At 32.3% G+C, this 12,075-nt stretch overlaps 1 protein-coding gene across 1 annotated transcript in view; it reads left to right on the top strand.

Annotated features, from left to right (window-relative positions):
• Positions 1-12,075, top strand: part of LOC123670342 — a 58,423-nt gene that overhangs the window by 27,819 nt on the left and 18,529 nt on the right. Inside the window, exons 3-5 of the mRNA XM_045603840.1 lie at positions 1,738-1,875; positions 7,228-7,344; positions 8,748-8,906. Coding sequence (XP_045459796.1) covers positions 1,738-1,875; positions 7,228-7,344; positions 8,748-8,906 — 414 coding nt within the window. The remainder of the gene's footprint in view (positions 1-1,737; positions 1,876-7,227; positions 7,345-8,747; positions 8,907-12,075) is intronic.

The raw sequence follows: 12,075 nt of genomic DNA, 5'->3' as shown, positions 1-12,075 counted from the left end.
AGTCTGTTTGGTTGAGTGTAGGGTAGCACATCGCCCGCGGCCTCGCTACTTGACTTACACGCTATTCGTGGGCATTTGTTTGTTATTGTTTTGAATTACCTACTCAAATATACGGTCTGATTACTCAAAATTCTAGCCTTAAAATATTCCATTCTTAGTTGATATAATATTTTTGAATATCATATCAAAAATTTCGATCTAGCGGGTACATCGTTCCATAGTTCAATTGGCTAGAGCGCTGACACGGTCAGTCGGAGACGCGGGATCGATCCCCGCTGGAGCGGTCAATTTTTGATATGATATTCAAAAATGTTTAGAATTCCTAATGTGTGGGTAACACAAAAATAAAATCGTACATATTTATATAATATGTTTGAATATTCAACGAAAATTATGTTTTTAACTTGTTGTGAACTATAATAAATATAAAATAAACAATGAAATAATTGTATTGTATTTATTATAATCATGATACCGATGTGAGAATAGAAATTATTTTTTTCTGATATAATTATGTTTTTTGTTTTTAAACACAATACGTTTATTTCCAGCATTTGTTCTCTGTTCATATTTATGTTAGATAATATAAAAATATGGGGGTCACTATAGCCTATAATATCCCACTACTGGGCATTACCTCTTTCCCCATGTAGGAGAGGGATCAGAGCTTAATCCACCACGCTGCTCCAATGTGGGTTGTAATATGGGGGTATTATTTTTAAAATAAAAAAGTTAAATCTCCGAATATTAAAATTATAAAAATTTGTTCTTCCGAGATCGAGACCTTTCGGGTACCAACTACTATTTTCCAATTTTCCTTTTAGGTTCTTTAATTTTCATGCTGCACTTGTGAAGACAGTCGCTCAATAACCACTCTGCTGTAGTGGTGCGTGTAGTCCCCTAAAACACCGACGATATGCGGGTTCGGTGTCCGTTCGGGATGGATATTTGTATTTAGAGTGTGGCTACGGCATTATAGAATATCCCTCTCTTCTCGTGGGTATCGTAAGAGGCAACTAAGGGATAACCCAGTTCCACGCGGATATCACGCGGGATAATCATCCAACTAGTTTACATCAACGGCTTTGAAATACACAGGCCGAAGACAGGAAGAAGCGTCTTTGGTGCGACAAAGCTGCCCTTCGGTCACCAACTACGGGCAGAGCACATGAGTTCACGCCATTTTTGACGCGAACTTTTGGAGACCTATGTCTAGATGTGGACTGTGATCGGCTGAAATGATGATGATGTGTGTGTAATATTTGTATATTTATTTCCGGTTTCGATGTCTTTCTTTGTGTCCCCACCGTGCCTTGAAGAGCACGTTAAGTTATCGGTCCCGGTTGTTATCATAAATATCTAATAGCGATCGTTACTCATAGTAGGCCACGTATCTGCCTACCTGCAGTGGAACAGCGTGGTGGATTAAGCTCTAATCCTTCTCCTACAGTAAGAAAGCGGCCTAGGCCGAGCAGTGACCACTTTCTTGTTCACTGTCTGTATCTCGTTGTTTTTATTTCTGTGCATTTAAAAAAGTTATAAATACAAAAAATAAATATGGTTGTCTAAAAAGATCGTGCGAACTAAGCGAACAACCTGCCTTGTTGTTTTGTTTATCCACTGTTAAATTACAGTTTTTAAATATTGTGTATTTTTACGTTTTTTTTTTGTGGTGTACATTAAGCAATGTACTTTATACTTTAGGATGACAATATTTGATGGCTCTATTTGTTTCAGGTGAACAACGTCGTAAATATGGCTCTGAGAATGGAGAAGAGATGCCACGTTTCATTAGTAGTCCACAGAGACAAGCTTCGCCTTTTCCTCTAGAAAGCACAAATCGTCGTTTTTACAGAAGAAACCGGAATTCTAAAGGTAACATGTGTATTTTATTTTATACTGGCTGTGTCCCACGGTTTCACTTGCGTTAATTTAAGTAAAAAAGTTACTAAAATGTTATATAGCGTTAATCGGAAAATGGACTATCTAACACAAAAATATTTTTTTAGTTCGAACCAATAATTCTTGAGATTTTATTGAAAAATTTGAAGATTTAAACGCTTTAGCTTTATAATATTAGTATAGATTCATACATATATAGATAATAACCATATTATATATGATGACTAGCTGACCTGGCGAACTTCATATCGCCATATTTATTACTTAAATATAATAATTACATATATCAAATAAAATATAGCTTATCTTACAAGTTGGATCAAACTGCACACGGTGTTCAAATTAGATTAAAATTGGTTAAGTTGCTTAGGATAGAGCCATCGAGGACAAACACCGTGACGCGTAATATATATATATTAAGATTATTAATATCATATCATTACATAATATAAAACAATGTCACTTTCCGCTGTCTATATACTTAGATCTTTAAAACTAAGAAACGGAATTTGATGCGGTTTTCTTTAGTAAATAGAGTGGTTCCAGAGGAAGGTTTATACGTATAATACAAAAATAATATCGTAGAGAAACATTGATAGTTTTAGAGGTTTCTAGTGTGATGTTATAATGAAACACATTTTTGTGCGCTTACATTGCAAATATTTATTTTATATTTTGTATCTAGTGTCAGTATTGCACCTGTGCGAAACCGGGGCGGGTCGCTTTCACGTTTGTTAATAGACTAGCGTCTTTATATGTCTTTTTCACTCCTAAAAATGTGGTTTATTTTTATAACTAAAATTATCTTCTGAATGATATGTCTGATGAGTCTCGTGAACAAGACATTCGTAGATAATGTCGAAATATATAGCTTCGCGAAATGAAAATGCAGAACATGATAAATATTACGTTTTTAATCAATATTAGTAATTATGGACAAAAAATTAAATAATTTTTGTAATTATAGATTTATTTTTATTTTATTTTATTTATTTATTTTTTATTAATCAGTACGGATTTATCACTTACACTAAGTAATATTTCAAATAAGTCACATTAATTAACATTCCAAAAAAAAATATTAACGTACAATAACAAGTTAGATTAATAAATTGATCATAATAACAAGCATAAAAATAAACCAAAGAAAAAACAGAAAAAATAAAACAAAATAAATAATAATAGTAGAATTAAGATTCAGTCAAAATTAAACAAATAATAAAAAGCAATAGAATAATAATAAAAAGCAACATAATAAAAAGAATAGATATATTGTCTATTTGGAAACCTTTATTTAAATACGTTCTTTAATTTGAGGGTAGAGTTTACTGTATCGACGGGATGAACATTAAATGTTTGACAGTTACGAAACGTAACGTAATGAACATTTTGTATTGGAAAATTTATTTTATTTCATTTTATTTTTTCGTCAATTTTCCAATGTTTTTATTGCTTATTATCCTATTCCAGACTAAAAGAAATCTAAAAAATCAAATATCATAAAAATTGGTCCAACCGATCTTGAGTTATAAATGGTGTAACTGACACGACTGTTTTTTATATATAGAAGATAAGTAAGAATAAATAATCTAATATTATTATTAATAATTATGTGGTGTCATGGGACACCAGGTAGGAACGAAGTTCCTTCGGATAGTATAGAAGCAACACAATTTGAAAAAAAAAAATGTTGAATTTTATATATATTTTCTAGTTCTTTATTTTCTTTTTAATTTAGTTGATTGGTTTTTAATTAAGTACATAAAAGTATTTAGGAAATTTAGTATTTTAGAAAATTACAAATACCGTAAAACAAAATAAATCAAACAAAATAATAATATTAATAATAATTAAAACTATTAAGTGAAATAAAAAAACATATGTCTTTATTTATTTATTTTGATAGTATAAAATTACATAAATAATTTTAAAAAAAGTTTACTAGTAATATTTTAGTTTTACAAACGTCATATTATACGGTCGTGTGACTGATATTACGACACTTCCGTTATATATTTTTCTTACGGTTTTAGTATCACATTTTTTTCAGTTCAGTCGCCCAGTCAAATGTCAAGCCTTGCCGTAAGAAACTTCGTTCCAATAAACATTAACATTTAAGTTAATCATTGCTCGCGAAAATTGGACCATAAATAACTGCTAGTTATAAATAAATAAAAGGTAAAATGTACTCATATGTTATTTTGGTTTATTGTTTATTGTTTATGGTAGGATTTTCAAATTTATGGTTCTATAAAATTCGTTACTATTGATGATTAACTGACGACCCGTTGGCGCAACGGTCACAGCATTGGTTTGTGGCTGTTGCGCTGGCGTTTGTGGGTTCGATTCCCGGACATGACAAACATTTGTGTTGGCCATACAGACGTTTGCCCTGGTCTGGGTGTTTGTGAAGTCCTTATGGGTCACCTCACCATGCCTCGGAGAGCACGTTAAGGCGTCGATCCCGGTTGTTATCATGTACACCTGATAGCGATCGTTACTCATAGTAGGGAATATATCGCCAACGCGCATTGGAGCAGCGTGGTGGATTAAGCTCTGGTCCTTCTCCTACATGGGGAAAGAGACCTATGTCCAGCAGTGGAATATTACAGGCTGAAGCGAATGGCAAATGGGAGGTTCTTTGGCTTTAATTGATCACGTTCCGCGTGATAGAAAATTCCTAGCCCATTTTTAAATTTGCATTTGTTTAAATCGATCGAGATATTTTGATACATTCGTTCTGCATGATACCTTTCGTGAGCACGTAAACACGCCTTTAAAGTTATTACTAACTGACGAATACAACTAAAGAACTGTGTATTGGAAAGACTTCTTTGTCTTTCAATGTTACTCATTGTAAATTATAGCCGTCCTTACGTGCTTATTGAACGGTTATGTAGAAGTACCTTGTCAGAGTAGCAAATATATAAAGACAAAGTAAAATACAAAAAGAAGATAGATTTTTTTGTCACGTGGAACATGTTGTTATTACCTACAGAACACCCATTTGAAAGAACGTAGTTAGGAGTCGAACACCTGTAGAAAACTAGCATAGTATTTAACAAACATAACTACTAATTCCTATGAAAATATAATATAACCTATGTAACCCATGAAAAGTGTGTGTGGTGTATAGCTTCCCAATTGTGAAAGAATTTTTCAAATTGGTTCAATAGTTTCGGAGCCTATTCTATGCAAACAAACAAACAATCAAATATTAGTATAGATAATGTAAAAGATTTAGATATATAAATATTAGATATTTAGGTATATCCACTTTAAATAAATTACGCATTTGACTCTAGTAGAAGTAGAAGAGTCTTATAAAATACCAAAATAAATAATACCTAAAATTTTAAAACGAACCAGGCCTTATCATGTACTTCTAAAACTTTTGCAATTTTGCTGAAGGATCATATCGCTATAATATATTTTCTTCGCTTGACGTTTCATAAAGGTTAACTCTAAGTTTGTAGGAGCTCCTTTTACTTATGTAAATTGAATAACGCACAATAACATAATATTCGTTCACAGAATATTCAATATTTGTATCTAGTCATTTTCTACTATATTAATATCTGAAAGCATTAAAAATGTAAACTTACATATTTATATATTTTAAAAGTAATATTAAATCTTATTTTAATAAATAAAATTCACAGTGAAGATCTTATGGCAACGTAAACAGTGGTTTTTAATAACTAATGAATACAGTCATATACCAGAAAGATATATAAATTAATAAGTACCTGGGTGACGGGGGTGGGGATTAGTAGTAGAAGAGAGAATTAAAATGATTCGCTGCCGGTTTGGATGAAGTCTTTTTGAAACGACTTTAAAAAAAAGGAGGAGGTTACTCAATTCGGTCGGAGGAAACTCAATATATATATATTTAATGTATGTTCGGGAATAACTTCGTCGTTTATGAAAAGATTTTGATAATTCTTTTTTTGTTGGAAAGGAGATATCACTGGTGTGGTGCCACGGTAAGGAAACTAGGATCTGATGATGGGATCCCAGAGAAATCGGGGGAAACTCTCGAAAATCCACATAACTTTTTACTGAGTGTACCGATTTTGATGATTTTTAACTTAATCGAAAGCCGATGTTTATCATGTGGTCATATTTCATCGAGATCTGATTACAACTTTTGGAGTAATCTTTGATAATGCGTATTTCTTGACTATTTTTTCGTGTACCTACATTGTATTATTTGTCGATGTAATTGAAGTCAATTTTTTTTGGATTGCCTGCAAACACAATTATTAATAATAAATTAACGTAAAAAAATAACGATTAATTAAAAATTGATACAAAATACACAATTACAAGATTGAGAGTAATTGCTTATCAAAAACTGATAGGCGCTCCAACAGATCGTGTTTTTTTTGAAAATTATATTTAAATACGAATTACATATTTATAAAATATGAATAATATTTTTACACCGACAGTAATAAAAATATAAATAAATATAAAAAAACAAAAATAAAAAATAATTAAATAATAATAATGATAAAATTTGAATAATATTTTTCGATTTTACAGACATAATAATAAAAAATACGAACTACCTATTTAAATAAAAAATAACGAGTGCAATTAGAAAAAAAAAGAAAAAATAATTGATCAGGGACATGGGGATTTGAACTATGATCTTCTCTCGCTTGATCCCGACAGGCCGATTGCCCACCGAGCTATTGCAACTAAATTGACAAATGCGAAATTCACCTTCGTATTCTAACGATATTTTTTCACTCCCTAAAAACAAGGATAAAACGAATTGCTCGTTTAATAGTATTAGATAAACAGAAAAAAATATATAAAAAAAGAATCTTTTGTCATTATCACTTGTACCTTTACTTAGGTTTACCTACTGATCCTTTGGTTACGAAGTCCCAAAATAGAGTCTCGATATAAACAAAGTTGTAGTTTTTAATTGATTGGCCAGTTAGCATAGTTAACAGTGATGCTTCTTTCTGCTCCACCGTAATCGGTTCGTTATCTCTTATCCTAGTGTAATATGCATATATTAATTAATATTATATACATTAATTTAAGAAATACGTAGTATCATTTGGCTGTTACTTAAAACATAGGTATTAAGTTGCCAAACTAAGGAACAGGCGACTTTGAAACACACACAATACACAAGCGCAATCGCTCAAACTACGGCTAACATCTGTATGGCCAATACAAATGTTTGCCATGTGCGGCGATCGAACCCGCAAGCACCAGTGCAACAACCACAAACCAGGGCGCTGTGCCAACCGTTGTGCCAATGTGTCGTCAATCTGCTTAAATTTGTCATTTTTGTTTTTACAGGCGAAGAAATATTTAATGGTGAATCTACTGGCGGGACTCTGTCTCGTCGCAACCGACGAACCGACGACTTTTCTCGTGAAACCAATGGTCGTGGCAGTCGAATGTGTCAAATGAATGGTATATATACAATTTTAAAGATTGAAAACAGAATACTCCGTAATCTTAGTTTCAGAGTTTAGCCGGAACAAACATACAGACAAACGAAAATTGTAAAAAATGTTATTTTGGTTTATGTAGCGTATACACATCCCTATGCATTTATTAAAAAACGCTTATTTTAATATTACAGACAGATACTCCAATTTTACTTATTTGTACAGATATATATTTTATATACAGCTTTATTTTATTGATGTGCGTGCACGGTTTCTAAATAATAATGAGTTCTTCTTAGCTTTACTCTATAAATCCTTTGGTCGTATTAAAGTTGTGAGCTTAATAACCGTTTAAATATTTATGTATCTTTGAATCATAACGTATCCAGAAATGTGAGGAATGAAAGCATCGCGTCTATTTAGTAGCGCAAGATTCCAGTATAGTTATTGAAGTTAGGCATTCTGAAGCATGCCTATTATAAGCGTAATGTGGAGGTGGGTGCATGCCTGTGATAAGGATGCTCGGAATAGTTTCGCTGACGTACGCGCCTTGACGTATATAATATTATAACAACAATTTTGTGTAATATAATATTTACTTGTTTATATAAAATAGATCATGAATGAAACGAAGTGAGTTAGAAGTAAAATAAACTTGCTTCTGTCCTTCAGTTACAAACAGATTAAGTAGAAAATATGTGCCCCATTTACTGACTTTAATAATATGCAATAGTCGGGTTAATGATATGCGAATATATAAAACTAAAACTGTTATATAGTACGGATACTTTTCTCTTTCTGAATTTAGTATATTTTACTAGACCAAGACCGAACTGAGACTGACCTTCATCGCCATCGTTTTATCGGACCTTACAGAAACCACGTTCTTCATTTTACCGTTTTTTGCAATGTTTGACCTAAATATAATTTTTTTTTACAGTGCAAAATGTAGAGCGTAGTTTTGACTTTATTGAGAAGCTGCAAAGTAGAAAATGAAAGTTAATAATTAGTGAGGATACTTTCTTTAGTGGTTGTGCCTAGCAATAGATAACTGTAAAAATGTAAAGAGATAATGATAAAATTTATAAAATTCTTTCCATATTTCTTAGACTTGATTTATTAGATTACGAAAAACTAATCTAATACTATAAGCAACTTACGATTCTCCTCTTTTATCAAAAGTAAGGCCGTGGATACATTTTCTGTACCTAGCATTGTATTAGATTGTCCCATAATGTTCCAAGTACTAAGATAATCTATGGTTTTGTAGAGGCTCCTCATCTCGGGCTCAATTCTTTGTCCGTGGTTGCTGATTTCCACTACTGGAGGTAGCTTTTTCAAAGATTCTAAAATAATTTTGTCAGTGATTTCCTGTGTTCTTATTTTGCCTTAATATTGGTACTTTACAGTATTGTTGTTGTTCAGGGCCGTCAAGTGGAGCTCAAAGCGAGCGCGAATGTGATTCACCTCCGGAGCCCGCCCCTCCAGAAGTTCCACCGCGGGGCCCCTCGCTTCATGTCACCCTGCGGCATCGTCCAGCGCCCGACCAGCCTGCTGACTCCGATCGTCTATTTTTGTCTGAAGGTAAGCACAATTATATGTACAACATAATCATTTGAAATACTTATCGTCTTAAATATTATAATGTTTTAAAAGTGATAAGTATGTGTATACTCAATAAAAAATATAATGGTAATTAATTAATAAGACAATTAGAAAATCGTTTTTATTGCTTGCATTTATTTATATAATTTGAAACAAAAAAAAAAATGAATAAACATTGTTGTAAAATAACCATATTATTATTTAATCTAAAATAGTTAACTTCATACGATAATTACAGAATGTCTACCTCATTGCGTTATTTAATATAGTTACACAAAGGCGATATTTATTAAGATAATAAAGAAATTTTGGTGCTTTATAAAAGCCCATTCATTTATCTGTGCTAAATAGGTCCTGAAAATAACCAGCATTCCTTTCTTTCACCTGCACACATTCTAAAGACATTCCTATAAATTAATTGTTCGCCCTGATAAATAACCTCATTTGTTATTATTGTACATGTAGATACCAGTAATTTGTGCAGTATGTCTTAATTTTTTTATTGATTATTACTAGTTATGAATGTTTTTAGAAAATAAAAAGAAATATTTTTTGATATTATTTAATATCAGATATTTATAATAGACCTGGCTTTCGGCTCAGCGGGTTGCAGGTTCGATTCCCCACTGAGCCTGGGTGTAATATTTATATTAACATTTGTTTTTATAACTTAGGGGTATGAAAAATATATATTGGCCGATTCTCAGACCTACCCGATATGCACACAAAATTTCATAAAAATCGGTCTACCCGTTTCGCAGGAGTATTGTAACTAATATTGTGACAGGATAATTTAATATATAAAACAAGCACTTTTCGAGTTGACCTTGATCTACGTTGTATTATACCGCATAACTTTTCACTGGGTGTATCGATTTTGATGATTCTTGTTTTAGTTGAAAGCTGATGCTCGTTTTTTGGTCCCGTTTATTTGATCGAACTACTTACGTTGTATAACTACTTGTCGATGTAATAGTCGGTTTTTTTTTCATTTGGGAACAAACACAATAATTTATCTGTTTTTCGTTAAATGCTTTCAGCTAAGATTGATTAGTGTATTAAAATAGAAATCCATCTCACGCACAGTGGTGAAAAAAAAGCCCATGAAATCGACTGATAGTAGAAGTGATTCTGGCTTTTGTCCAGCCGTGGGATATTCTACTACATTACAACTACGTACATAGTTAAAAACAAATTTAATTATTATGTTATAATACTTTATTTGTTTTAAACGAAAAAATAATAGAAGATTGTCCGTAAAAAGGTAAAAATACAAGCACATTACAGAGTTCTTGTTTTGTTTCATATTTTTATTATAGCACATTTTTACACTGATGCTGTAAGTCATAAAAAATAAAGGCGAAATAAGCCTCGTGTTACGTTTTTACAGCATATGCTTATCGAGCGAAGTGCGAGTGGAAATTTCCATTCAATCCGAGTTGGAAGATAAGCAGCAGTCGACTTTAAATAAGCTTTGTTTAGTACGTTTTAGTCAAGTCGTAAGTAGTTTTGTTTAAAACTAAATTTATTCCTAAGTTCTCAAGTGCGTAGTAATGTATAGGCTGTGAGGTATATTGCTAGGCATTTCGTTCCCCTGATGAGCAATCTAATTAAATTCTCGACGTAAATGTACAACCAAGTTTCGTTAAGTAGGCCCTTCTCTTGTTGGTACTTCGGTAAAACTTTAATCGAATTGCAGCGTCCGAACAAGTTCGCGGGTGCAAGTTTACCCTCTCTGACAAATTAGCCACTTGATCCAGCCGTACCTTAAAAATAACCGAAGGCATAACATATAAATTAAATAAATTTAACGCGAAAAATTCATTGAATTTATATTCCAAAAGGATAACTTTAATTAAACACTAATTCCGTAAATGCACTTTTTATTTTATTTTTATGTTTAAGGAGCACATTAAACTTAAGTAAGTAAATTTGTATTGAGGCTTTTCGTATGTACGAGTATATGTTAGTACTATAAGAAATTATTTTAAAAATTACTATTTTTTCATGACAAAGTAGTCTTTCAAAATGTTGCGTCGTAGTTGGTTGATCGTATATTTTTGTTGGTTATTAAGTTAATATATTTATTAAAGACTATTTAGTTATTTTTTGCGGAATTTTATTATCTTAAAGAATACTTGACGATTGAGTATATTATATTTAGAATGGCGATTATGTATAGGTCAGAAATAAAGCTACGTTTCGCATCCGTAACGAAAGAAGAGAGCTGTTAAATTTGATTTGGGTGAGACCTCGACGCAGAATGAGGCGCTTTGATGTGGCGTGGCCCTTGCCTCCTGCGGGGGCCTGCTGAAATGGCGCGCACTTACAGAGAAACTCTTACCGTAATTTAATTTTTATGATAGCGCATTGTAAGTGTCCCAGAGCGAATTTTATTTAGGTTTGCGCCCTCTTTTAATAGCAGCCAAATCAAAAAATCGCTTAAACAATTACAAAATAAATATATAATAAAGTAAAGAGTGGCTGTTTTATATGTTTAGATGAAAATATTTTTCCTCAGCTTTATCGGAAAATAAATAGGGAGGGAATGAATTAGGCAAATCTTGATTCAAACAAGAAAATAGCTTCAAAAGGTCTTGAAAGTTTAATGGAATCGAACAGGGACCGGTCGAAGTAGTCGCAAGTTTGCACGGGTGACAAATTGGGCACTTGACCCGCGCGCCCGGCGAGCCTCCGAGTGCTTGTTTCTCGAGGACCGTAATAAGTTTAACTTTAAGTAAACTATATTCCATTCCCTCTAATTTGTCCTCTCGCTACGCTGTCGCGACACTTTTTGCAGTTTCAAATTAGAAGTTTCTATTTACATAACTTAGTATCAACAGCGACGTTTCTTATTTACTTAATTTACAAAACCTCTAGAAATTTCTAATTAAACCTCCGTTTTTTTTTTTGTTTATAAATATAGTTCTTTAAATTTGAGTTTAGATAAATAGTAGATAATGTTATTTTAACTTACGGAGGCTTGCTATGTGAAATGCAATAATGTTCCATAAAAAGCAATAAGATTCGCATTCTCAAGTTTACAGAGCTTTTTGAAAATTGAAACCTGCTGAGATGCGCCGTAATTTAATTTTTGCGATGCCGTATTGTTAGAGCTTTCACAAGGGTTCTTTGCAATTGAAACATA

Source organism: Melitaea cinxia, chromosome 4, assembly GCF_905220565.1.
Source record: "Melitaea cinxia chromosome 4, ilMelCinx1.1, whole genome shotgun sequence".
Lineage (NCBI taxonomy): Eukaryota > Metazoa > Arthropoda > Insecta > Lepidoptera > Nymphalidae > Melitaea > Melitaea cinxia.
This window is presented reverse-complemented; position numbering and strand designations above follow the sequence as displayed.